The 27,684-nt window shown below is 45.4% G+C and overlaps 1 protein-coding gene across 4 annotated transcripts; it reads left to right on the top strand.

Moving 5' to 3' along the window:
- Window positions 1–1,180: 1,180 nt before the first annotated feature.
- CABLES2 (Cdk5 and Abl enzyme substrate 2) lies at window positions 1,181–27,632 on the top strand. Of its 4 annotated transcripts, none has more exons than XM_064521604.1 (10): window positions 1,181–1,749; window positions 16,965–17,036; window positions 17,228–17,320; window positions 18,393–18,470; window positions 20,126–20,255; window positions 20,908–21,073; window positions 21,811–21,914; window positions 22,306–22,412; window positions 23,744–23,948; window positions 24,445–27,632. In XM_064521604.1, exons 1-10 carry the CDS (start codon window positions 1,181–1,183, stop codon window positions 24,583–24,585), a joined length of 1,665 nt encoding a protein of 554 aa, XP_064377674.1. In that variant the 3' UTR covers window positions 24,586–27,632. The 4 variants fall into 4 exon arrangements, with proteins under 4 accessions (XP_064377674.1, XP_064377676.1, XP_064377675.1 ...); XM_064521605.1 differs by having other exon boundaries at window positions 1,185–1,749; window positions 20,147–20,255; XM_064521606.1 differs by lacking the exon at window positions 16,965–17,036 and having other exon boundaries at window positions 1,183–1,749.
- Window positions 27,633–27,684: the final 52 nt, after the last annotated feature.

The raw sequence follows: 27,684 nt of genomic DNA, 5'->3' as shown, positions 1-27,684 counted from the left end.
GGGGACGTGGTGTTTGCGTGGGAACGTGGTGGGTGTTTGTGTGGGGACATGGTGAGTGTTCGTGGGGAGACACGGGGTGTTTGTGTGGGGACACAGTGGGTGTGTGTATGGAGAAGAGGTGCGTGTTTGTGTGGGGACACGGTGGGTGTGTGTATGGAGAAGAGGTGCGTGTTTGTGTGGGGACATGGTGGGTGTTCGTGGGGGGACACGGGGTGTTTGTGTGGGGACACGGTGGGTGTGTGTATGGAGAAGAGGTGCGTGTTTGTGTGGGGACATGGGTGTTCGTGGGGAGACACGGGGTGTTTGTGTGGGGATGCGGTGGGTGTCTGTGTGGGGCTGGGTGTATGTGTGGGGACATGGTGGGTGTGCGTATGCAGAAGAGGTGGGTCTTTGCGTGGGGACATGGGTGTGTGTGGGGACACGGTGTTTGGGAGGAGACATGGTGTTTGTGAAGGGACACGGGTGTTTGTGAGGGGATGCAGTGGGTGCCCACATGGTGATGCGGTGGGTGTTCGTGAGGGGACTTGGTGGGTTTGTGAGGGGACACGATGTTTGTGAGGGGGCATGGTGGGTGTTTGTGAGGGGACGCGGTGTTTGTGAGGGGACGCAATGTTTGTGAGGGGATGCAGCGGGTATTTTTGCGGGGATGGGTGTTTCTGAGGGGACGTGGTGGGTGCTCACATTGTGATGTGGTGGGTGTTCGTGAGGGGACACGGTGGGTGTTTGTGAGGGGACGCGGTGGGTGCTCACGCGGTGGTGCGGTGGGTGTTCCTGGGGGGACACGGGTGGGTGTGTGGCGGTGGTAGGGGCATACGCAAGGGAGGAAGGGGCTTCCTGCGCGACTGTCCGGGGGGAGGGACAGACGAGGAGCGGGGCCGGAGGGGGACAGCCGGGGAGGGCTGCGCGGCCGCCGGGCGGGGGCGGGGGCGGGGGCGGGGGCAGGGGCGGGGGCGGGGGCAGGGGCAGGGGCAGGGGCAGGGGCGGCCCAGCCCGGCCCGCCCGCTGGTGGCACCACAGAGCCGCGCGGGGCCGATGCAGGCGCTGCGCCTCCGCCGGCTCTAGGACCGCGCCGAGCCCCGCCGGCCGGCGAGGAGGGGGCGGGACTACCGACGGGGAGCAGCCGAGCCAACGAGCGCCGGGCCGCGGCCTGGCTCATTTGCATCCCGGCGCGCCGCGGCCAATGAGCGGGCGAGCTGCCGGCCGCGCCGCGCTCCGCGCCACCCCGCCCGGGCGGCCGAGGCCGTCGCGGCTCATTCGGAGAATGGCCGCGGCCACGGCGTGCGGCTCGCCGCCGAGCCGGCCGCCCCGCGAGCAGCCGCCGCCGCGGAAGCGCGGCGACTCCCGGCGGCGCCAGGCCGCCCTCTTCTTCCTCAACAACATCTCCCTGGACGGGCGCCCGCCCTGCCCGGCCGCCGAGAAGCCGCCGCCCCCCGCGGGCCCGGGCGAGGGGGAGGAGGCGGCGGCGGAGCCGGCCGGAGCCCTCCCGCGCCTCCTGCCGCCGCCGCCGCCCTGCCAGCCGCCGCGGGCCCCCCACGCGCCGCCGCCGGCGCTGCTGCTGCCCGGCGCCGCGGGCACCAAGGGCGACGCGGAGCCGCCCCGCGGCGGCATCTTCCTGCCCCAGCTGCTGCTGGGCGGCCAGCTCTGCCCGCCGCCGCCGGCGCCGCCCGCCCCGCCGGGGCTGCCGGGGCTGCTGAGCCCCACGCCGAGCGCCGCGGGCGGCGGCTTCGCGCTGGAGGTGCAGCGGCAGAGGTGAGTGCGGGGCCGCGGCCCGGCTCCTCCCCGCGGGGTGGGAACGGGCCGGGGCCTCCCTTCCCGTGACCCGCGGTCCCCCCGCCGCGGCGGGGCGTGGGAAGCGCCGCAGCCCTGGGAAGAGCCGGACTTTCCCAGGGCCCGGGGGCCGCGGCCGTGGGAACCGCCGCCCCCGGGGGCGGCCGGCCGTGGGAGGCGGGGGCGCCGCCGGCCCCTTCCCCCGCGGAGCCCGGGAAGCACCTGCCCGCGGTGCCCGGCAGCGCGTCCCGCCCCTGCCCCGCCGTTCCGCGGCCCCTCGCAGCGCTGCCGCCCCCCTCCCTGCCGCCCCCCTCCCTGCCGCCGCCGCGGTGGCCGCGCTGGACGCGCCGCGTGTGTCGCTTGGCCGTTCGTGCAGCTGCGCGGGCAGGGCATGCCCGAAGCCGTGCGAGTGTCGCGGGGCTGCGGGATGTTTCCACCGCTTGGTCTGCAGCTGGGACTCTGCGGTAACCCGAACGCTTCGTGCTTTTTTCAAAGCCTGATCTTGGAAATGTTCTGTTTGCGCATGAGGCTAATAGAGGCGGTGTTAGGTAAGCTCTTGCTCCGGTAATGTGACTACTCGGAGTAGTACCTTCCCTTAATTTCTGCTGCTTGTTTACACAGTAGCTCGAAGAGGAATATTAATGCATGCTTGTACGCTGGGAAGTTTCTGAATCAGCTTCAGGGAAGGATGTTCTGGCCTTCAGAGGGAAATTATTGTTTTACAGCCAGGGGACTTCTGTCAGCCTGGAAGCGTGAGGTCTCTAATCAGCTGAAAGGCAGGATCTTCTTCAGATCTTTGGGGTTTAAGTTCTAAAGCAGTTCTTGTCAGGCCTTTTCCTTGCAGAAATAGCTTTGCAAAGTGAGCTGGCCCTCTGAGCATACGTATAACCAAAACAGTATCAAAGACATCCGAGTCTCTCCGTTCTTTGTAGTGGCTCGCAGAGCTTTGTTGGTAAACGGGTATAGAGATGTTGTCTGTGCTTTAAAGCTGGGGAGCTTTGCTAATACAGTTGATTAGCGTTCCCTTTCAGTGCACGTCCAGGTAATGGACGCGTCCTGGTGATCGTCAAGAAGCTGCTACGTGGCGGGTCCAGTGAATTTTAGAGGAGAGCAGCTATTTGTGAGTAAGAATGTTCTTAGGAGTCGTCCGTGCCAGGTTGTTTTCTTCTTGAATTGTCACGCACTGCCTGTTGCTTTCCCTTTCATAATGGAAGGGACCTTCTTTCCCCACTTCTCGAACAAATTGAGATTGGGCCTGCTACTTTAATGCCCTGTACGCACTGCATATGCTGTTGTGTACAGTTTGTGCATTAAAGCCTAAAGTAACAGTGTTGCTATGACACAGCTTCTTCATAGCACTCATGTGCTCCTCAAAAGCCACTTCAGTGCACTAGGTGCTCTGCCATTCGCGGTATTGTTTTAATATTGCATGCCAAGCTTTGGAGGGCAAGTTTTGCATCAGGAGCCTTACAAGTATAATAACCTCTGCGTGTGACACACAGAGCGTTCTGTGCCCAGGCACGCTGAATTTTGTACTTCTGAAATTCAGGTAAATTATTCACTCCTTCCTCTTTCCGTGCCAAGTCAATAGGACACAAAGAGAACGTTTTTAAGTGCATGTTCCTTGGAGTTTCTCTTGTTTGATGTCCTTCCTGCCTCTTTCCGTGGCATCTAATTTTAGATGTTGTTATGCTTTGCTATAATAATTCTGATTAGCCCTTCTGAAAAGAATGTTAAATCAGGACTAAATGGTAGAAGGACGTGTGAGGAGGGTATTCAGAGGAATGAAAGGGTTTCTGTGTGAGCGATGACGAAACAGACTGATTTTCTTCAGCTTGGGAAACAGAGGGCTGAAAGGATACATGGCATTGCCTTAATCGTTTTATGTACCTCTAATGAAGGTGATCTGGAGTGAAAGTTCATGTCTTTTTTTGTCTTTAAAAAAGAGTTGCGGGGAGCACTCGTTGCAATCGTCAGGCAGAAGAGCCGCATCTTTCTTTATATATGCATGATTAAGTTGTCGGATTCGTGGCTGCAGGAGCCTCAAAAGTGTACATGGCTTAATAAAGGGGCTAGACAAATGAATGGATGACAGGTCTCTCGGATGTTAAATATGAGCCTGTGTCTTACTGAATCCGTCTCCTTCTGGCGAAAGGACAGTTTTATGCTGCCCATGGAGATGTATTAAACTCTCTTGAAGTATTTACTACCAGTCTTGTGGGGTGCCGGAGTGGATGAGATGGGCCATGCTTTGGAATGACCATTTTACCTGATGGGAAGGCTTTCAGAGTGAGGGACTTGGAGCACTTTATTTGCCCCCTGTTTGGCTCCATGGTCCATCCCGAGGTGGACGGCAGCCCTCGGTCCCTGCAAAACCCCAGCGTCTCCTTTCATTGCAAATACGCAGAGCGATTCCATCGGATGCGTTTCCATCGTGCAGGATAGTTGTTATTGTACTGCATCTCTTTCTGTGTGGTGTAGTATTTGCAAAATAAGATTCAGAAAGCAGCTAAAAGCTGCGTATCTTTCTGTCATCCCTGATACCAACAAAACAACCCAAATGGCTTTGCTTTTATTGAGACTCTGGAATTGGGGTATCTTCTTGCTGTAAAGTATGTTGCCGCTCACCACATGGGTTAACTGTTTACATCGTGCAAATACACAGGCGTATGAAGTCATCAGAGGAGGAGGAGGAGGTGGTATTTGCTACTCTGGACATCTAATCTTTGGTGCCCACTGAAGGCAGCTGTTCTCCTTACGGTCCTTTTTTTAGTCACTGTGCAGAGCTGCTTTGAATTGCCCACGGTGGAGCCTCCCTTAAATGCACCAGGGCAGAAGGGGCTCCCAGACTTGCCCCCTCTGCTTTAGGTGACCAGCATTGCTCGAGTCCTGTGCCATAACTGGTGATTTCATAGCATTGGTGTGTGCCCAGATCAGCAGAGGTCACTTAATTTGTCCAGAACTGGCAGTTTCATTGTGCAGTTTCTTTAGAAAACTCCATCTTGTTTGACTTGATGGTGAAGTTGCGAGAAGCCGCTGGGACTGGCTGGCATAACTCGGGCCAGGCTGCGGCTGCGCCTCGCTGGAGCCGGGATTTCTTTATCAGCAGCAGACAAAACTTCTGCTTCGGTCCAAGGCGCAGGTAAACTGCCCAGGCGACACAATGTTGAGTTTCCCGGAGTCAGGTTTTCCCAGGTGTCAGGCCCTTCCGGATGGAGACTTTGGTGGTGACCTGGCTGTGGGTTAGTAGTGCTTCCTTGAAGGTGCTGTTTAATCTAAACGCCTGGTTTTGGCATGCTACTGGCTGAGCATTATAAACTTAAAATGACTTTAATCCTCCGTTTTTGTTTTTCTAAAGAATGTTCTGTTTACAGGCTCTCAAATTACCAATCTGTGCTGTACCAGCTTTCTTACCATGCTTGTCATCCCTCCTCCTTTTCTATCTTGCTCCATTCTTTTGTTCTTTCAAAGAACAAACCTAACAAAAAGCAGTGGAGGGAGGCAGCAAATAATGAACAAATCAGCATTCATAGATTTTAATGAATTTCTGCAGCTGGGTCTGAAATTGGCAGAGCTTTCTTGGGAAACACAAATAACAGAGCCCTGAAAATAGCCAGGTTATGAAAGCACGAAGAATGGGAACAACAGCCCTGAATGTCAATGCTTGTTGTGCTCTTCAGAGGTTTCGGTATGGTGTAATGCAGAGCAGCTCTTTTGCCGTGTATTCCCTGCGTGTTGCTGGGCCTAAGAACAAACCTGGGACTAAAGGATTTGCCACTGAAGCTTTATTGCCCTTGATGTTCAGTGGCCAGGGGGCTGAACTGAATGCTGATTTTTTTGCTGATAAATCAGAAATGACTGAGCTGATCTAGATCATTTTAAGGGTGAGGGTTTAAACAGTAGTTGATAACAGCAGTACTTTGGACCAGTTCTGCTTTGAAGTGTTAATTGGATGCAATATTGCTGACATAGTTGTGATCAGATTTGTGCCATGTGTAAAATGGCAGAAATGCTTGGTCAGGCTTTTATGCTTGCGATGGTTGATGTGTTGTTCTGTCCTGCTGACAGTTGAGCTGCTGATACGCATATTTTGTTGAGGTGGATGAAATCTAACGTATAAAGGTCTTGGTTTTAATTTCTAAGCTATATTGGGAGTGACCTGAGCACATACGGTGCCTTTCAGGAAGCGGCAATTTAGCAGAGTCTGGAGGCTCTGACTTTACAGGCACAAACAATAGATTGCGAGGTGCTGCTCAGACCTGAAAACGAATACTTTCTAAACCCCTGCTTTATTTAAAGCTCAGCTGAAGGCTGTCGTCTCCTCCTCGGCAAATACAGTTTACTTCAGCAGCTTTGTCTCATTTGCACGTACGGGTGGATTACATTGGTCCAATATTAATGTTTATGACTTATGATTAGTAACTAGCTATACTGTTTAATATATGAAGGTCCCAGACAGATATAATAATCAAAAAAGAGACTAAGTAATCTGTATGCCTAGGAGGAAACATGAAGATCAGAAAATACATGTCCTCGTATCCCATGCCCTCCTGCAAGGGGCTCTTGGTCAAGCAATCATGGAGACTTCCAACGGTGAGGTTATTGGAGCTCCTTCGTCTGGAAGGGACGAGGGGCTTTTACAAGCAGCCCCGTTCCCCGTTCGGGGGAATCCGCATACGGCGTTAACTGTGCTTGCTGCTGCAAACAAGTCCAGCAAACAAGTCCCGGTGTTTTGGGAGCAGATCTTCCTTATTCCGATACTGCTGTACTGTGGACTTGACTGTACTTCCAAAGCTCTATGTAGTAGTGCAGGCTATTTTATAGCAGTTTACTTGCAATATTGTTTACTGTACGAGGCTTCCTCCGCGTCAGGCAAAATAATGAAGTTTTATTAGACTGTTATTTTCAAAAGTAACTCTTGGCTCTGGAGTCTGCGGGATCTGTGTACTGGCTTAAAACAGAGCTTCTCGGGTTCATAGTCTAAAATATTTATCTTTTCCCTCCTCCCCTCAAATCTCTGTTGGGGAACAAGTGCCTGCCTTTGAGGCTCAGCACTCAGACTTCACGGAGCTCATGTCGAGCAGCAGCTGGAGGCTGAGCGCCGTAAGCCTACATGCCGAGGAAATGTTTAGATTGTCATTGCTCTTCACCCTAACTCCGCTTAGCACAAAAGTCCTTCTGATAATTGCAGATAAGTGGACTGTTCAAACCGGCAACTGCTTTGCCGATTGACCTGGCAGCTGGTTCACCGTATCTGCCGCTGAAGCTCCTTTGTCAGGGCTGCTGTTTGCTTTTGACACAGTGACTAAACCGGTTCGGAAGAGTCATTAGCTGCGGTGCTCGGCTCGCTGTGCTCGTGTGGACAGTGGAATGAAGCACAGGGGGAAGTACCTTTGCTTTCAGTTTTAAAAAACAGTTTTGAACTACAGACCGGCTCTTCTGCTGTGTGTGTGGTTTTGGTGGGGGTGGGAGGAGAAGAGTGACTCCCACAAAATTCTTTATTAACCATTTTTTAAAATTTCCTGTGATATGTCTTTTGGTCACATTAAATCTCGAAGACTAACTTAAGCTATCCTGGGTTCCCCCATCTTCCACCCGTCAAGCAGTTAAAGCTCTGAGACTGTCAGGCTAAGTGAGCTTGAAGATGCTTGTGATCCTTCTTTTGAAGACTATTTGAAGTATACTGCTCTGTAGTTTGAGTTTAAAAATGCATAATCCATCGTGCGTGCATGCATGAAGAAGTTTAGACTCTTTAATGAGCAGGAGGCATTGTTGATAAAGCAGGTGACTGTAGATTGATGGTGCTCAGCTACAAAGTCTGTCACGCTAGCTCTTCATAGGCAGAGCTTTTAAACTCCTAACCTTTGGTTTATAGTTATTGTGTGTGTGATTTACTGTAAATTGTTTTAGTCTAACTTCTAAAAAAGACCTTCAATGAGTCTTTACTATGCCCTTAAATGCAAGGGAAGCAAGAACATTTCAGGAGATACAACTCTGATTCATTAGAAATACTGAGCCTTTAAAGGCTAAGAGCTTGCGACGGGTTAACCCTGCTGTGATCGTGGTGGCCCTTCCCTTCCAAGCGCTGAGCAGCTAGATCGTATGCAGCGAGCTTCTTCAGGGAGCTCTTCTTGTGCCACTTCTTGCATAGCACGGAGGTAGCAGAGCTCAGCGTGGCTTGCAGGAGCCCCTCGGAGAGCTGGATAACCAGCCCCACTGTCTTGGGGGACAGCGTGGGCTGAAGTGCCAGTCGAAGCCGCTTGACCTACAGCGCAGACAGGCTTGCATTTGCTCTGTTGCGGTCACCGCAGTGTAAGCATGTGTTTTGCCTTGCTGAGCTACAACCTCTTGATCGTGGGTTAGAGGAGATGACAGAGGTTGTGGGAAGAACCAAGTGTGCCTAAAACCAGCGGGAGACCTCCCCAAACTTTCTTTGAGGTTTCCTCTCGTCATCTGTTCTGAATTCTTTCGTCTTCCTCCAAGTAAAAGGTTCTCTTTTCTTAATTGGGAGTTTTGCTGGATGCTTTTATTTAATAAGGCACAGAACAAAATGTTGTGTCCTGGCCAGCACATACAGTTTGCTTTGTGAGAAGCAGCTGGGATTTTAGGAGCGGGGTTTAGACGTGTTTTAGAAGAAGTAGGCTCTGGGCACAGCAAATCTTACATCTGGCTTGGTGGTTCTGTTGCAACAGATGGTTTTCGTAATACTTAACTGGAAGGCACTATTTAATCCTTGGATTGTCTAAACGCTCTTAGCACCAAAACAATGTGATATATGAAATGCAGTGAATGCAAAGCTTGTTTCTTAGTAGCATTAGGTTCTTAATCATATGTAGTTGTGAATCAGCAATAAAGGAGCAGCCGCTGTGCGAGTATCTACGGTAATTTCTTTTCTTGTTAGCATTTGGAGCCTTTCGGGCTTAGTGAGCTTCTGTCTTACTTGTCTCCAACTTAATTCAACAGTTCTGTTCCTTCTCACTTGTTGTGTATGCTGCATGATGTATTTTTTTTCTTGCAAGTGGCTTTCCTTTCTTTTGGGGAATGCTGGATTTCTTTCTGGGCTGTTTTGGACCAGCTCTGATGCAGGAAAGCCCCTTGTGCCCCTTCAGTTTTGTAAACAAACCTTGAATAAGAAGAGAGGTCAAGGAACTGGGCCTCCTCGCTAAGCCTGGGAGGTCTGACAGAGACCTGCTCTGAAACATGAAAGCACTTTCCATGCTAACTTAGATAATCAGTTTGCATTTCTTCTTGAAAATGGAGATCCTTGGAGAGATGAACTAGGCCGCTGTGTGACTCTTGCATTTATGCTCTGGCAGTCCGGCATTTTGAACAAGTGTCAGGATGAACTGCGGGGACAGTGGCTTGCAATGCAAATTGCACCGCACGAGCTCTGCGCGGTGGCCCACGTGCTGCGTGTTTGTGCATCCAGCGGTGCTGCCATAAAGCAGTGAGCAGCTCGCGTTGTAAGGAAGGAGCGCTTCAGAGCTGAGCAGGAGCCGCATCACTTACGCAGGGTGTCTGCTTCTCTACTGCAGCTCCACGGTGGATGTCAGGTTTGAAAACATCTGTCCATGAAAATGTCTGTCTTGGTCCTCGGCACTTGGTGGCACAGATTCTTCATTGAGGCGATTTGTTGCACCGCACATGTGGTTATGACACTGTTTTGAATGGGATTCAGTATGAATGTGGTTTCTGACTACTTTTAGCTTTAATTACTGAAAAGTTGCAGCTACTGGCGGGTTGTACTCGATCTGCTTTTGAGGAGCAGGAAGCTCATTAATGTAAACATGGAGGGTGGTAAGGCATGGGACATGGGTATGAAAATAGGGATTCACCTTAAATGCAAGCCTGAAGACAGTAGATGTCTCCCAGTCTGCCCAAATAGTGGTCGCTGAGAAAAATTAAACTTAATTTTTTTTAATCCCCATTGCCAGTAGTCTTACCCAGTCAGACAGAAGCACAATTCGTATCTGCTTGTTGGCTTGCATGTAAGGAAGGAAAACTATACAGCTGAATTCCTTGAAGTACACCTTGACAAAACAAACGTGACAGGTATATCTTCCTACTGTAAACTGAAGTAGGGATCTGGATTTCATGTGCAGATTTCCTTTGATGGTTGTTCCTAAACTGGTGCTTCCACAAACCAGTAAATGCTTTTTGCCCTTGTTGTATTAATAACTCAGTCTCTTGACAGCTGTGATTATACTGAGGCGTGTAAAAGACCTTACAAAGGGACATCCATATTAAAATAAAACTCTTCCAAGTGAGAAATGGGAAAGCAAATTCTATTAGCCCCTAATTTCACACTCTAATTAAAAATCCTTGACCTCCTCCATTCTGTCCACCTATTAGCAGTCTGCACTGCTGAAGAGCAACAGAGGATATAAGCCTTGCTGCTAATTTTAGCCAAGCGCCTGTGGGCGTGCATGCACGCGTGTGCATGCATTGTGGCATCCTTCCCTCCAGCAGAAGGGTGATGGATGTGACTCTATCCAAAATAAATCAGTAGTGCCTATGCGTTTGGCTGGAGGAGATCTCAAGTCATGTTATTGCCTGGCTTTTGTAGCATCCTCTAACGCTTGTCTCGCTGGGCCTGACTGCCTGCTCTCTGCTCCTGCTTTGAATCCTGTTGCTGTCGAGGTGCAGTGAAAATGGGATATGGGGACAGGAGTCTGGTGGCAAACGTGCTGTGCCAGCGGCAAACCTGGAAGCAGCCTTCTGCACAGAAGCAGAAGGAAGCTCCTGTGATCTAAGTGAATTTCATTCCACTGCTTTGTGATGTTGCGGTATGGAAGGAGCCCAGATATTTTGGAGCAAAAATATAGGTCGGGGGCAGGCTGTTGCTCTCCCTGTTCTTTTCTCATCTTCTTTCTGTGATCCTCTGGTTTGTTTTCTACTTTTTCCTTTCTCTGTCTGCCGAGTTCCCTGTAGAAGTTCTGTGAAACTAGCAATAATCCTAGGATAGGTGGTGATGCAATTTATGTAGTGCATTGTCGTATCAGGTTTCACATAGCTGCTAGCGTGCATAAACCTCTGCTAATGTCCAGTATTCTCCAGTAGCTTCCCCGTGACCGTTTTCCAGAGTCTGCAATCAGCAAAAGTAATCGTAAGACATTATTTATCCCTTATAGCAGAGAAAGGCTGAATGATTGATTTAGAGTCCAGAAATGGGAACCTATTTCCAGCCAGCAACAGTGTGAGCAGCACCTGATCTCTTGATAGTCTCATTCGATGTAGCTGATGATGAAGTCACTAAACTTCCCCATAAAGTATGGTGCAGGAGGAAGCTTGGGTGATACGAGCAACTTAGCACCTAACCAGATGTTGCAGTCCTTTCTCTGATGGGCTGTAATGACTCCAGCAGCTTATGCAGCTTGAAGATAGCGCTGAGGCTGGTAACGAGTTCTCCAAGCTCGTAGTGGGTCTCTTCCATGCTTCTGTGCCCCAGCACTACCTGAAGCATCACTGGCAACTTCTTCATTACTTTTAATGGGATTCTGTAAAGGTTAGCAGAAAGCTACTGCATTTAAAATGGAATATACCCAGAGCCGCAATAATGGTGCGAAACAAGAACACGGTGTTTCTCCTCTCCTGTTTTACGCTGCCATGGCACTAATCATGACAAAAAGTCGCGACAGGAGACAGAGTCCAGACGCTGCGTGGCTGAGTGATATGCTTGTAGGTGACAATAGCTGAACGCTGCCTGCACTGCCCCTTTGGCTGGCTGGTGCGTGCAGACTGCGACCTGCCCATGTGAGAGCAGTGGGTGGTAATTTGGATGGGAGGGGAATTCTATTAAGATTTTTCTTTTTAAAAACTTCTGACCTAACCCCTTCTTAGGAAGGGAAGAGACCTGCTGGAGCCAGTTCACCTGCTATGACAGAAATACAGAAACCAGAAGGGCTACACAGAGAAATTTTGAAAAAGTGAAATAGCAGCTACACTTACTGGCTTAAGTAAGATCATCAGCCACTGCAATTTAAAGACCAGACTACTCATTTTCACCTTGAGTGGAAATAATGGATGGATATTAAGGCTGGAAAGCCTCTGAAGGAAATAGATTGATGTGGAAATACCCTTTTGAGAGGCTGGGGAAATACTAGTTAAAATGAGATGCGTGAGGACCGCTGGTTTCAGTGGTTAAACGGAAAAGGCTTGGAAGTGGAGCCTGCGCACGGCAGCGGGTTCTGTGGTCGTGGAGTGGGTGGCCAGATGGTGCAGAGGGCTGACACTGTCGCTTGGCGGGTGGCATGGCCCAGGAGCAGCCGGAGCAGAAGAGGCTTGCTTGTGCCTTAAGTGATGTCTGATAACACGGGAAGGGTTAGTGTCCCCTTTGCATTTGCTTAGAGATGACCCGTCTTTAGCAGATACTATGACCTGTCTAATCACAGTAGATTCCTCCCTTGTCCTCGGGGGTGTCTGTTTGTAGACCAGCCTGTTGGGACGGGGTCAAAATACTCCTGGCAGGTCACCTGAAAGGTCACTGTTTGTTCTTTAATCTGCTGTGACTTAAACAGCTTTTTCCTTTCAGTTTGCACGTCAGGACGTTTGGGGATTACTGATGCTATACATAGGTTGCTCTTAGCTGTGTGCTGTTCAGTTGGGACACTTAGGAGCTATGTAAACCTCTGGGCCAGGAAGCCTGTGTGCTGCTTGGCCATCGTTGTTTGCCCTCTGCCGGGTATTTCCCTATGTGCACTTGGTAGGACGCTGTCAGGCCTGGAAGGAGACAGAGCTCTGAAGCTAGGAGTGCTGGTGGCTGGGGCTCTTCGGTGGGAAATCCATGCAGAAGGATGAATGTAGGGGTTGGCTACTGCTTCCCTGGGGGGAGGTGGAAACAGAATTTTGAATTTAAGGGAGTTTTTTATGTTTGTGTTTAGCTCATTCCAGATTCAGCAGCTGCGTTGGATTGCGTGTGCATGTGGTGATAAGAAGCAGAGGCTTAATCCAGAATTCCTCTACTTGCTCGGCCCTTATCTCTGAGCACGTGCTGCCTGGGGTTGTCTTCTGGTGGGTCCCAGGAGGCGCTGGTTATATAAACACGGTTACTATTTTTAATGTTGAGGTTCTGGGAATGTCCTGTTTTGTTTGCCCCTAAAATAAGGGGGTAAGCCCCAACAGTGATCTCTTGACCAAAAAGTACAAACAGGCAAGCAAAGACCCCCATAGCTTATCAAGACATAGCTGTGCTCCAGCGGCTGTTTGCTCACGGCCATGAACTTCACTTGATGTTGGCTAGCGGATGCGTCTGAGCTGTCTTCAGGATATGGTTGAAATTATAACCTGCTCCTCAGAGCTCATTACAGTTTTAATATTGGATACTTTAATTGCCAAGTAGTGTGTCAGTAAGAGCGTTTGTAAGGTAACTTGTAGGACACGTATAGATTTTTGGTATTCCGTTTCAGTATTCAGGTGGCATTTGGCAACAAATGCACTCTAGAAACTAATTATAATCCTTTGAATTCCAGCAGATCAGACGACAGGCAAGGAGTGTTATCCTAGATGAATCTGCTTAGCTCGGGGTGTGTGACTCAACATTTTTTTTTTTCATCGGGCAGAAGCCAGCAACTGCTGAAGTGATCCTGGGCTCCCTGCTATTGAAGTGTGAATCAACTGCATGAAAAAAGCACCAAAACTAAAGCAGGTCATTTGCAAAATAAACCCAGACGCTTTAGAAAGCATTAGTTTGCAATATACTCCAAAAAGGCACCGTCTGGTAAAGAAGTGCTGCTGACTAATAGGATTGAGGAGACCAAGGAGCTTCCCGCAGGCTGCAGCGACAGAGCGGTGTTGCTGCAAAATGTTTACTCGAGCAAACGCACTATTTCGGGTGCACGTAGAGATCTCACTAGTCCAGTTGGAGTTGGTGCCTATCTAGAGATCTGAGGAGCATGTCTTGCCCAGCACCTTGAGTTTCTCCAAGGTGACACCTTCCCTTGAGGACCAAAACTATCATCTCTGAATGCAGCTGAAGACGACACTTCCTGTTGGCACAGCGGGGATGAGTCACTGTGGTTTTGAGCAAAGCGGCAGGATCCTCCTTTCATTGCAGCAGGTTTTTACTGAGATAGGCGCTGACAGAGCAGGTTCAGGGGCTGTTCCCTCTCGTACCCAGCACGGGGAAACGCAGAGGGTGTTCGGAGCAAGCGACGCTCCCGACCACCCGCCCCGGGGTGGCAGCGTGGCTCTGCGGATCGGGCCAGCTAGTTACGCTGGCACCTTGTACAGTCACGTGCACTTCTACCCATCCCTGTTGTCGTTGGCTTTAGCTTCCCTTTTCCTTTGCCCACCCACGCGTGGCTGCTTTCAGTCTGCATCCAGCCAGGTCTCCCCCGCTGGGGGAGGAAGACGAGGGAGGGGTTGATAACTGCGTTCGTGCCAGTAGCTGTGAGACTGGGCTCCGCGTTTCGGGAAGGTGTGTTTTTCATCACGGGACAGATGCCGAATTGGAGTGGAAAGCCTCATGGGTGTGAAATTGTTGAGCTTTCTCATTCCGTTCTTGCTGAAAAAGAACAAAAAAAATATTTTAAGACCGAAGCATTGGTGAAGGGCGTTGGAGGCAATCCATGAGGCGTGCCAGCAACGCTCTCCAGCAGCTCCCTGGATAGCTGCTGGCTTGTAGGAGGTGATCGCTAGCAATAATAAAGGTGTTAGTTCATGGGGAGGACTTGCCTCTCCTGTGTTTACAGAAAGGGACACTAATTTTTCAGCCACTTACTTGTTTGAGTTGTAGGTGTTCTGGGAGTTTTCTTTTTTTTTTTCCTGAAGAATGTTGCTGCTGAGAAACTGAAAGCAATATCAGATTTACTTTAAGAGAAAAATAAAGCCTTATATGGGTGTGTAAGTTGGTACAAATTCCCTTTTAAAAGGACGCTAAGAAAATTATAAGCAAACTTTGGGAAGAAGAAGAAAAACATTCATTTGTTTAGTTTGGCATTTGTTCTCAGTACATACTTGAAGATGCAGGGAAAATGGTAATTAGCATTCTCTTGAATGTATGGTGAGGAATGAGGAATTAATTTAGTTTTAGAGTACTTTGAGACTGACATGTCTCTTTGGAAAACCTCTTGATAAATGCTGGTATGTACAACTCCAGGAATAACATTAGAAACCTCATTGCAGAAGTTTGCCTATGGATCAGCATTTTTTTAATATAGCTTATGTCAATGTATAAGGAAAAATACCAGAACATCACCTTTTCTGAAGTGCTAGTTTTTCCTGCCGCTTAAACTCAGAAAGAAGAACCGGTATAGCTTTAAACAAAAGGGGCAAATACCCCTGTTGCAAATAATCTATGCCACTACAAATTTCCATGCCAAGCGGAAAGTGCTGCGTGTTGGTGACTCTGCACGGTGGCTACGATGCACTGTGCAGAGTGCAACTGCCACGTCTCGCTGGCACGGCCTCTGGCAGGCAGCTCTGGCAGGAACTCCCGAGTAACTCAGAGGAGAGGAAATAACTTGCAAGAAGGAGGAAAAGAGGTGCAAGCACCTGCTTGGTCACTCAAGCGAGCATGTACTTGCACTCCTCAGCACCAGGCTAGGGACAAAGCGGCCAGATTTTGCTCATGTCCAGTACTCTGCCGTATGTCCTTCTGCAACAACAAAATAGTCTGTTTGTATTTCTTATTCAGCTCAAGCTGAAGAGGATGAAAGGCAAAGTAACCAGGATTAGCAGATTGTTAAACTATTTCGAAATCTTGACGTGCTGGATTTCAAGACCAGACTTACTCCCAAGTAGCTCTTTGTGATACTTAACTTGAACCAACTGAAGCTATAAAAGTCTTTCCTGAATAAGACTCTTCCATAGCTGTTAGTAATTAATAAATCCCATTTATCCTGAAATCCTTTATTTCCCTGCACCCACGCAAGGTACCGTGCTTATAATTTAGTGCTGGATGCTAACTTCCAAGCCTGGGAACCTGGCCTCAGCCTGTTTGAATAGTTAGTTTGGCTGCTCGCGTGTGCAGGTGCTCCCGAAGCTGCTCTTCGAGACCTCGGAGCATCCCGAGGGCAGCGTGCAGCCGCGTGGCCCGGGGGCGAGAGTGCCGCAAGGGGTAGGACTGCTGCCTCTTGCATTGCAAATTTGTAACTTACTAGAAACAGCAGCAATTTCTTTCTCCAAGTATTGATTGTTTTTCTAGGGATGAGATCTGTGGAGCGTAAAGATTTTTTTTCTTTCCCCCAAAAAAGCGGATCTTGTAAAACCTTTAAACCAGAGTCCTGCAGCTTTGTTGAGTTTGCTTCTGCTAAGCTGACTTCCACAGGAGCGTTGTCCATCTATTGAGTTACTGTGTAACCTTGTAAGAAAAATTTGGACTTCAGTGCACGTGACTTGCGCTAAAAATACATCATAATATATGCTTAAACACCGCAGAGAATATAGAATCTGAACGCAGTATTTTGTTGGTGGCAGTTGAATCTGAATGCATTGTGCCTCTGCAAATTGCAGCTGTAGGATTTCACAATTCATTTGTAACTATCTACCAGCAAAGAATGAGCTGACTTGGACAATGTTAATATATCTTTCTTTGGCAAGGTCCATTTTTCTGCTTAAATGTAATATCCCATTACTGTTATACTAACTCACATAATTCCTGCTGTTCTCTTTGCGTCTTCCATTCTGGGATTTCAGACGGGCAGTGAATACTCCTCGCTTCCTCTAATAGCCCTCTCTAGTGTTTTTCTGAGAGATCTGTCAGTTTGATTGAGTTAATGATGTAGATAGCATGATATTATAGATCATTACAGATAATGATATAGATGTTCCATCAGCATACAGCTATGTCTGTATATATATCAGTAGATTGATTAAAAGTGACTTATTCACTTGCCTTAATGTGGGAGGCTTTTTGTAATATTTCTTGTAAGATTTTAAACAAGCATTTGAAAGCTTTTTAGGTGTATAACTTGTAGGCGAGTGTTTCTATGTGTTGAAGATGGTGAATGCCCTTGTTAATAAAGTTGTTATAAATACATAATTCAAAGTAAGTAAAAGGCTCTAAAGGTCCTAGAATGGGGGGGGGCGGGGGGAAGTTCTTGGCCTTTTAGAAATCTGAAACTCCTACTTAAGCGCTGTTCCAAAAGAAAAAAAACCCTGCCTTTCGTCAGTATGAGCTCATAGATCTGTTGAAGTTCCTAAACTCGGAGGCCATGAACTAATATTGTTCACTCTTCGTGGTGTTGTACATTTTACAGAAGGCGTTTTATCTCCCAGCGCTGCTCTCTAGACTTTTTAGAAGACATAGTGGAATATGCCAGTGTACGAAGGTACTTTTTTCAAAAGCAGCATTAATCTTAACTCGTTGCATGCAGTCCTCTCCTCCCTCCACCCTCTTCCACGCCAATATCTGAGGTCCTGCATGCTAGTGCTGCCATCTGATCATAAAACCGGCATGACTTTTTTTGGAGCACTTAAGAGTGTTTTTTTGTTTGGTTTTTGTTTTTTTGTTAAATTGCAGAACCAAGCACATCTCTGGGTCTCCAAGACACAAAAGTTTGAAGAAGATGCACTTCATCAAGAACATGAGGCAGTATGACACGAAGAACAGCAGGTAACTTCTGGAGACCAGCTGTGCCCCTTTTGCTCATGTGAAATAGGATACTCTCAAAAATAGACTCCATGAGCGCAGTGTGGTTAGCTGTTTCATATTAGTGGTAATAATATGTGGTGTCCATGTGGTCTTGTTAATTTTAAATATATATGTGTTAAAGGCATTACATGTTCATATTTGTTACAGCTTCAGCAATATTCTGGTGGTTCTGCCATCCTGCTTTGAGGAGGTTAAAGGCAGATATCACTCTCTCCCAGCTGCTTCCTCATCTCTGGCACAGAGAGAGATCAGAGCTGAGGAAGGTGTGTGGAGAATGGCCTGGTTCATCTTAATCCCTGACTTTTAATTACTGGGCAGCAGAGAAAGAAGGGGCTGTTTCCCTATTCAATATTCATAGGGCTGTGAGATTTTTGAGTGGTACCAAAGCTACTGCTGCAAAATGCTTGTAGAAGTGGGAAAGCAGCTAGGGAAAAGTGACTTATTTTATAAGAGCAGGTAAACTGTCTTTTATAGCTGGTGCCAAATATGAGTGAGAGGGAAGTGAAGTCAACATTGATTAGGGGTATGTTGTCTGCTGATCCCTGAGGGTGGCAGACCTGGGCACTGGGTGACAGGCCAGCAAGTCAGAAAATAATTTGGGGATTCTTGTATAGCAAGAATCTATAATAGCTGACTCTCACTCCTAAATCAGCTTTTTCATATATATTATATATATATATATATGTATATATGTATATGTGTGTGCGTATATATATATGTGTACATATATAAAAATCTAAAAACTGGAACTTCCTATGAGAAGTCCCCATGGTGATGCCAGTTACTGAACACTGGGATTTGGTATAGAGCGTGGTGCTAAGGACCTACAGGATCAGAATGAATATTCTGGTTTTGTGCCACTTTCTCCAAACATAAAATCCATAGCATTATCTATGTAATTTACATAATCTATGTAATTTACAGGGCAAATGAAGAGAAATCTGGTGTTTGTGTTCCATAAAAAACTGCTTTGTTGCTGCCTGTAGCTTCTGACTCTTAGTTCTTATCCTGATGTTTTCCTGTCTACTTACAGGATAGTATTAATCTGTGCTAAACGAACACTGTGTGTGGCTTTTTCTATCCTACCTTACGGAGAAAGTTTACGGATCAGGTGAGTCATCTTTAACTGCTTTGTGAAATTTCTGGGGTGTTGTTTGCAAAAGAGCTTCTTAAATGCATGCAGTTGTTGTAGCTATCCTGTTTTGAAGCAAGTGAACATATATCTGACTTGCCACTTAAACATATGGATAAGAGCTTGCTGTCAGAGCAGTAAAATCAGACATTGCCCCAGCATAAGTGTTCGTTCTAACTCCAAGAAAGAATACTGGAAAAGGGCAGGCTTCTCTTCAGATGTTTATTCTCATGCTCAAGACTCCGGCCCTGTGGAATTCTGGTTACCAGCTGGGAATATGTGGCATGATTGTTGCAGTGTAGGAGTATTCCCACACTCCTAAAGTGATCCAAAAGCAACTCTCCTTAGTGCAAAAGCAATTGTGTTGACACAATAGCATAGCAGAATGAGGAAAAGCTGCACCTTAAATATGTGTTTCTGTTGGCATGATGGCCTGTGTACCTGGATCCTGCCACAGCAAAACTGTACCTTTGCCACCTTGATCACTACCTATACTGATGCTGACAGAGTTTGCAGGATAACCTGGACTCAGATACTACTGCACTAAATCAGAGCATTAGGGAAGGATGCTGCCTTTGTTACTGAGAACTCCTCAAGGGTTTATAGTGAAGCTATATCTAAATAAGTTTAAGATGTTCTTTTAGCTTTCAGCTCTTCTAAGCCATGAGTGTCGTCGTATTTGCAGTCTAAGAGAAACTGAAACAATTTAGCCTGATTAATATTGCATTTAGTTTATTTTGAACTCCACTTTCGCGTAGAACTGTAAATAAGACCAGTCGTGAGAAATAACCTGCTAGCTGGATTTTCCTGCAGATTTGCTCAGTCCTTTGTGAACTCTTAAGATGATTCTGTGAAGGTCTGTGATATACAAGTATACTATAAAAATATGCACTTTACTTTAATCCACTTCTGTCAAGACAATTGTGTTGTCACCTCTGTCCTGTACATAACATATGGAAGAAGGAAACGGATGTTTAGTGGTGGGAATTGCATTGTATTCAAATATGCTTGCTATAAAAATAGTCAATGGGGAAATATTCTTTCATTTCATGGAAAAGCAGCAAGGTCGCTGGAGTTATTTTAGAGTGATTTTGAGCACTGCATCATTCTGCTTGTGTGTAAGCTGGCCAGGCAGTTCTTCAACTGAAAGCTGCTTTTTTGCGTTGGAATTTAGGTGGCAATGCTGTATGCTGCCATCACTGAAGCAGAGTTCTGCTAGCAATCCTAATTCTTAGTGTGAGCTTGTGTGCACAGTGGTTGGAAAATTGCAATTGAAAGGCAGGTTTCTAATCCTGGAAAACTAGTAATATAAATCGTGCTTAATGTTAAGTGTTTGAGCATTAGTGTGTAACAAATGGAATAATTTTACACAGAAAGACTATATATAAAAACGTGAGTTTACTTTTAGTAGCTGTATTGGTACAGATCTGAGTTAAAATGAGATGAAATCTGATTATTCAGTTGATGAAGAATCTCTACATTTTGAGTAGATTATTCAAAAATTAATGCTTACTTGGAAGTGGGATCGAGGGGATGCCCTGTTCCCACATAATGGAACTCTGACCTTGTGGTGTTGGCTGTAGACAATGGTTTTATCATAGAGGAAGTTGAGCTTGTGCTGCATTTTCCACTAGTGCACTCTTATCTGCATTTAGCGATCTAAAAATGGAAGGACAGAAGCAACGACATCCTTCTGGGGGAGTCTCAGTCTCCACTGAGATGGTGCTTGGAATGGAAGGAGTAGAGCTAGGAGCTGATGGCAAGGTAAGGAAATGCTTTGTATCTCTTCATCTGTAATGCTGATGACTAAACTACTGACAGGGGCAGGGGATGATGGGCAAATAAGCTAGCCTCTTCTAGCCTTGTCACAATACGACACTGGGACAAATCATTTAATTTATGCTGTACTTTGCCATCCATAAAATGAGAGCTCTATTTATTTAGTTCCTTATAGTTTGACGTGTTGGGATTGAGTTGTGATAATGCTCCTCTTTGGGAGGCTGTCACAGTCCCTTATCACTTCTGCCTCTGTTTCTGGAGAGTTTATTTGACTCTTGGATCTCGGGCAACTTGTGAATGATGATTTGATAGGAATATGAAAAAAAAATTAAACGTGTTTGATCAAATTTATGTACTGCCAGAAGGTTGTTGATGTGATTCTCCCCTTTTCTTCTCCCATCCCCTAAATCCTCTACAACTTCTACATCCTCTACTGAAGTGATGGAAGAAAGGCTTTCCTGTGTCCAAATTCTTCCCCCTTCCTCACCCCCACATTTCAAGGTTTGCATTAAACAAAGGGGTCTCCCACGCCAAACAAAATCCAGGGGTGTCTATGTTTAGGAAAGTCCTAGGTGTCTGGAAATAAGCATTTCAATGAAGTTCCCTTTACAACTACTACAGTTTTCTTTTATTTAAGGTTGTGTCCTATGCAAAATTCTTGTATCCAACCAATGCTCTAGTTGTCCGCAAAACTGACAGCCATAGTGTTATTCCTCCATGTCGAGCTAGTGCTTCACGGAGTCTTCCTGGATCAAGGTATAAACCTGTGACAGCAAAAACAATACCAGCAGGATCTGAGCTAGGTAAGGTCAACTGCCAGCTTTGTTACCACTTGCACACACGGCATGAAATAAATATGTTTGTCAGAAACAATGCAATTGGTGAAATGCACTTTTAGGAAGGATTTGTTGCAGTTGGAGAGGGACTGTTTTTAGTGCATCCTAGCAAGGAAGGCAAGGAAGTTAATGAAGTGCAAAGGACTTGCATGCATTCGTTACATTCTTCTGTATATCTGGCCTACTTATATTTATGCAATTCAAGAAGTGCAGCCTTTTCCTTGTAAATCTCAGGTTCTGCATTTTTCATCAAGAAACATTTGATGGACAGGTGGTCCTCCTTGCCTTCCAGCACCATAACAATGCATTAACCAAAGAGTTTATGACAATCTGTTCTCTTTTGTAAATGTGCACATCTGACAAATACATCTGAAAGATTTGAATATATACAAATGAATTCAGTCTTGTGCTGCTCTTTTCTGTGCATGTTTGCAAAGTATGAACTGTTATATTGCACTGAGTCTGAAATGGTACATCAAGCGTCTGTTAGAGAAAGCTTTGCTTTTTTTTAGTTAATAATCCTGATACCTGACTGGTGCATTTATTGAATGCGGACAGGTGGCTGTAGCTGCAGCGTCTGCAGATCCCAGCGTATAGGCAAACTCTTAACATTTGCTGTTTGAAAACTCTCTTTAAGAGGAAGCCCAGAATTTCTAAAGCTGTGTGTCTTGTAGCCCAGTGTTGCGCTTTCTTCATTCCTTCAGGAAATGAAGCTGGGGAAGCAGCAGAGTATGATCCAAATCTTCTGGATGATCCTCAGTGGCCCTGTGGAAAACACAAGCGTGTTCTTATCTTTGCCTCTTACATGGTAAGTGACTGGCATACCTGAACAGTGCTTGAAGACCCTGCTATAAAGAACTACCCCTGGGGAGAGGAGAAAAACAAGTTGTGGCTTTTTTGAGAACTGATTAGGAAAAATATCAACAGTTAGTTTTGCACATGGAGTTTGTCAAGAACCAGCCTGGCCCTTATGTCCGTGTTCCCATTTATTTATGACCATTTGCTTAGTAGCTTATTAAGATTTGTAAGATTGTGGCAGAGACTCAACCTTGGCTGTTAGTTAGCAGGACATTACAGAAATTTAAAATAGTGAATAAAGAACTTGGTTTTGCATTTGCATTAAAGTGTCCTTGAAAGGCTTGCTTGGCTGTCAGTACTGCTAACAGAAGCAATGACAAATTTTGCCTCCTGTGTTTCAGACAACAGTCATAGAATATGTGAAACCCTCGGACCTGAAAAAGGACATGAATGAAACCTTCCGAGAGAAGTTTCCTCACATCAAGCTGACATTGAGCAAAATTAGGAGGTAAGAAACAAGAAGTGAGTAATGAGGAAATCTAACACTGTACAAAACTGCTTTTATCTTCACTCGCATGAAGCAACCACTAAATCTATTAATAGTATATATGATTAAACACTAATCTCTTGTTGCCAGTTGAGCTGACTGTAGGGTGACAGCCTTGTACAGGAATGCTTTGGATTCTGTGAAAGGGTAACGATCTCTTCATAGTTCAGCCTAAAAGGGTTTTGTTTCATCGACTGTGGTGCACTAATACTAATAGCTAATTAACAGTGAATCAGCATTAGGCCTTGAAACAAATACTTGCAACCTGATTGGCTGCAGTGCAGTTCCACTCTTAACTGGATTGTCTCTCTGAACCATATGGCTATTTTTCCCTTTCAATTACAAGACTAGCTGATGACCGTGGACTCTAACAGGATTCTAGTATAAAGAATAATTTTAGATCTGAGGACTCTCAGTAAAGAAAAGCACTTCACATAGGACTATGCCATGCAGAATTCCTTGTCTTCTAGAAATGCTTCTGGCTATTCATCAGTGAGATGCACTGTTGCATCTAAAGAGAGCTGTGATCTTGCTGGTAGTACACTAGCCTTCATGCAGTCAGGGCCCTCTGAAATAGCCAGCTAAAAACATGATTCTGCTGAATCATTAGAGCTATGTGTAACTCTCAGCTCTGAGGGGAAGGTTTGCTCAGTCGCAGTTTACATTTTCTGCCAGACTATCCTGCACGTCTCTTTGTAGCTGTTTTGTGAACTGCAGGTTCACAGAGGGATCTCTGCAGGTGTAGCATGAATGACAGTGACAGAGGTAGCATCTGTCCCCTGCCAGCTTGCCTTTCTGCTGAAATGAAGGGCTAGCCATTGCGGGAAGCATGTAAACCAGTCTCCCCGTCTACTCAGTCCTGCTTCTTTCTGGGTGTTTGTAGTAAACAGGTCTCTATGCAGCAAGTACTGTGATCTACACAGCTTTCAAGTGGTATTGCATAGGCCAGGGTGATTCAGTCTCATGATATGAATTGCAGACAAGTTTGGGAACTCAGTGGGAATTGTGCAGCAATAGCCCATGTGTCAGCGAGGCAGCTAAGCTGCTGATGTCTGTGGGCAGATGGGAGTGTTCTTCCACGGTAGATGTTGTCAGCCAGGTTAAATCAGTTTGTGCGCCAGATCCACCTTGCCGCCAACTGAGCTACCCAGTCTAAGATGATACTCATCACGGTTTTCCCAACAGAAGTCTTGCCTGTACGCTCTTCCAGTTCCCATGTGCAGTGTTTCTAGCGCATTTCATAAAAACTGTCATGTTTGACAGTTTGTTTGTTTTTTTTTTTCTATCTCTAGCTTAAAAAGAGAGATGCGGAATCTGAGTGAAGAGTGCAGTCTGGAGCCGGTTACTGTGTCCATGGCTTATGTTTACTTTGAGAAGCTTGTTCTCCAAGGCAAGCTCAACAAACAGAACCGCAAACTGTGTGCTGGTGCTTGTGTTCTGCTTGCGGCCAAGATCAGTAGTGACCTCAGGAAACATGAAGTCAAACACCTTATAGATGTAAGTACTATCAGATTTCTTTCAGGTGTTGTCAAAGCCTTGTCTGTATTTCATAGAACAAGACAAAGATTAGAGCGAAGACTTTCAGCATAGCATGCTTGCATTTAAGACCAACTCTCTGTCAAAGTCTCATTAGGACACTTATTTGATGCTTTTTTTTTTTTTTTTTTTTTTTTTTTTTTTTTTTTTTTTTTTTTTTAAATTCTCGAACAGTACCTGGCTGATACAGTCCCATGTCATAATGATCCTGCAGTGAGCTTATTTTTTATTTATATATGTTTGTGTGAGAAACAGTAACTGCTGTGTGGATGTCACAGCTGAGTTGATAAGCTGGTTTACTTGTTTGGTCCCAAGCAACATTTTTGATTCTATAGGTGAAGCCCTGGCCACACGGCACTTACTCCTATTTTATGCTGACTTAATCCGACAGTGTATTGATACCTTGTGGATAACTGATTCTGTTTCTCCCTCCCTCTTCTTTTTTGTGCTATCATAGAAACTAGAAGAGAGATTCAGATTCAACAGAAGAGATCTCATTGGTTTTGAATTCACCGTGCTCGTAGCTTTGGAACTGGCTCTCTATCTTCCTGAAAACCAAGTTTTACCTCATTACAGACGGCTCACGCAGCAGTCTTAACCAAAGCTACATTCCAGCTGATAGCCAGTGGCTCTGGGAATAGCATCACTGAACACCGCTGCTGAACTTGCCCCTGGCCCTTCTGTGCCACAGTGCACATCCTGTCATGGCTACAGCTAGTTTTGAAGTCTGCAGCGTTTTTTAAACTGTCAAGGTGTGCATTATGGATATGTATGCCGAGTCTGAGAGATGGTACAGAAAGAGTTGTTGAACTTTATTTTCTTTTGGACATTTAAAGCACAAATATTCACCAGTTGGCTGTCACAGCTGCTGCTTATTCCTTGTTTATCTTTTCTGTTTTACTAAAAACTGTTCTTCCCTATGAAGAATTCTATGGTATTGTGGGTTTTTTGGTTTTGTTTTGTTTGTTTCTTTAAGGCCTTTATTTGCATCCTTGAAACTAAAGGAAGCATCACTTCCATTCCAGTGCATCATAAAGTTCAGATCTTTCTAAGAATCTTCTCACACTTCGACATTAATGAAATGCATACTTTATTTTTTTAAAGATGTGCCTAAAACTTGCTGGTCTGGAACCAGTACTTTTTAAGTTAGTTATGTTGTTTAGTGGAGATTCCTGAATTTATATAGCCATTTATTCTTTACCTGCATTGGCCTTGCATATAGGGAAAACAATTCCAATATATCTGCTCTAATGATACATAGGGCATCTATACTATACTATAGATCTGTAAGTAGCAAGACTGAAATTACTGTTTCAAATTAGTTAACTAACCTTAAGAATATACATTTTATTTAAAAAAGAAAGATTGTTTGAAAAATCTGTCATGAAATATCACATGTTGAACAAGGTAGGTGCAGCAAAGTGATTGCCATCCTAATTCACTCTTCAGTGGAGAACAAGCAACTTGCTGTCAACGTATCATTTATGATTTTGATTTGTTTCAGTGTTCTGTAGTCTGTACTAAGCACCTTTTTAGTATGACTGTCATATATGATCTTGTATGCTTTGAACACAAATATTTAAGTCAGTAGAGTTATTGCTGCCAAACTAAGCCAGTGAAACAAAGCATGCACAATACCTAAAATGCCACCTTTTTTTTAACTCCGTTCTTCCAAGCATTGTGTCACTGTGATGATCCTCATGAAACTGGCATTTGTTGCACATCTGAACAGCCACTTAACGGCTGATGTCCAGCAGCGCTTTCGTGCTTATGCAGAGGTTAAATAACTTTGACCATTGACTATTCCTTCATGTATTTTTAAAATATCCAGACTGAGGATTAATTCACATATAAGTGGAACCTTTTGTGATATTGGTTCTTGGTTTTATTTTCCTAAGCAATATTATGATACAAGTAACTGTGTCCATTTGCAAGGAACAAAACTGATGCTTGGCTATTATGGTAAGAAATCTGTAATTTAAGTTTGACTCCTGAATGAAATACTAGACCTCTTACTGAGGTAAGGATACCTGCTGTCAAATATGTAAAGTAATGTAAATTCCAGTTCCTTGTATTCAATGTTTGTTGTAGAGAAAAACAAAGCTGAAACTGTTCTTCAGCTGTGTTTTGCCTGAAGCTAATTTGGCTTCATTAGAATTGCAGCAAACTTTATTGGAGCCTCTTCCTCTTTAAGAGGGGCTCAAAATGTATTTTTCGTATAACTACAGTGACTATCAAACCTTTTGTAACTGTGTTCCACTCTGTGTATGTAACTTAAGGTATTCGTGTAAAGTTTAATATGCTTGTAACTTCTCTTTAACACAAAAGGACTTTCCAGTCTTCTAAAATGAGATGATAGCTAACCAGATAGACAATAAGCTTGCCAGTTATCTTCCAAAAGGTTTACGAAATGTTTACTAGTTAAACTTTCTACTGAACGTAACTGTTATTGCATGCAAGAAATACCTAAGTATTAAACATCTAGCATATACCTAAGTCTTCAAATTAGCAAGCAGTGGTGAACTCAAGTCTAGTGGTCCACAGCTTACTAAACTGATTGTGGAGGGGAGAGAGGAAAAATTGAGTGTAGAAATTTCTCAACAATATCTCCAGGAATAGTAAAATACTTCAGTTAGTATGAGTGTAGTCAGAGAATGTAATTCTCCAGGAACTTTTATTCCTGTTTAGTATATAAAGAGTTTTCTCTAACAGTTAACTTACCCTTCTCACAGACTAGAAAAAAATATGCTTTGATTTTTTTTTTGAATTCTTAGAGGTCTCTATTCAGTGGAAGTTTGCCTAGTTACAGTGGGCATTTGGGCTGGAGTTAACAGTCGCAGAACGGAAGCTATGGCTTCACATCATAAAACGGCAAGGCTTTTTCTTTTTCAGAAGAACAAATTAGGGTAAAGAATATTACATTACAAAATGCTGAATATTGTTTTAAAGAGAACTAAACATTTGTCCGGCACATGCGGAGTTCTTCAGCTCAAGAGCTGTACAGAGTACAGGCCAAAAATGACAACCCAAAGTGATCGTCGTGCTTGTTTCTGGAATAAACAGAAGGCAGTTCTCGAGTGACACTGCAGAGCGTTAGTTTTGGACTGATGCCAGCCAGACACTTAGTCTGCAACTTTTAAATTGGTACCTCTTTCGTCATCTGTGCAGAAACAGTCATTCTGCAGAGATACAGTAACTTATGTGTGTATGTGTTTTCAATTTCTTGAGTGTAGCTTGCAGTCCTGTTCATTTAAGCCTGTGTGCTAATATTTATCTCGCTACCTAAAAGCTGCCACCATGTGGCAAAGAAGTATTACTACATTATTGATTAATAACCTAAAAATGGGACCCAAAATAAGGTATCTGCCAGCTTTACGTTTTCACAGTCCAACTCCTCATGCTTTGAAGAGAAATGTTGGTTTACGATGAGGGGTGGTTCAACTCTGTGTACCGTGTAAATATGATGCTGCTTTGACTCAGCACGGAGAACTAACTCTCTTGGTAAGAGGCTGTACATTTTTCTGTAAACAATGCTGTTACGGTTGTGTCCTCGTCCATTAATTTAAAAGTGTAGCCTGTTACATACTTTTCACCTGAATGAACTTGTGAAATTTAAGATGCTGTGAAATAAAAACTGTTTTGATACATGTTTTGTAACCAAACTCCCTGTTTTGGAATGGTCTGTAAGGTGCTTTGA

The sequence above is a fragment of the Dromaius novaehollandiae genome, chromosome 16 (genome assembly GCF_036370855.1).
Source record: "Dromaius novaehollandiae isolate bDroNov1 chromosome 16, bDroNov1.hap1, whole genome shotgun sequence".
In the NCBI taxonomy this organism is placed as follows: Eukaryota; Metazoa; Chordata; class Aves; order Casuariiformes; family Dromaiidae; genus Dromaius; species Dromaius novaehollandiae.
This window is presented reverse-complemented; position numbering and strand designations above follow the sequence as displayed.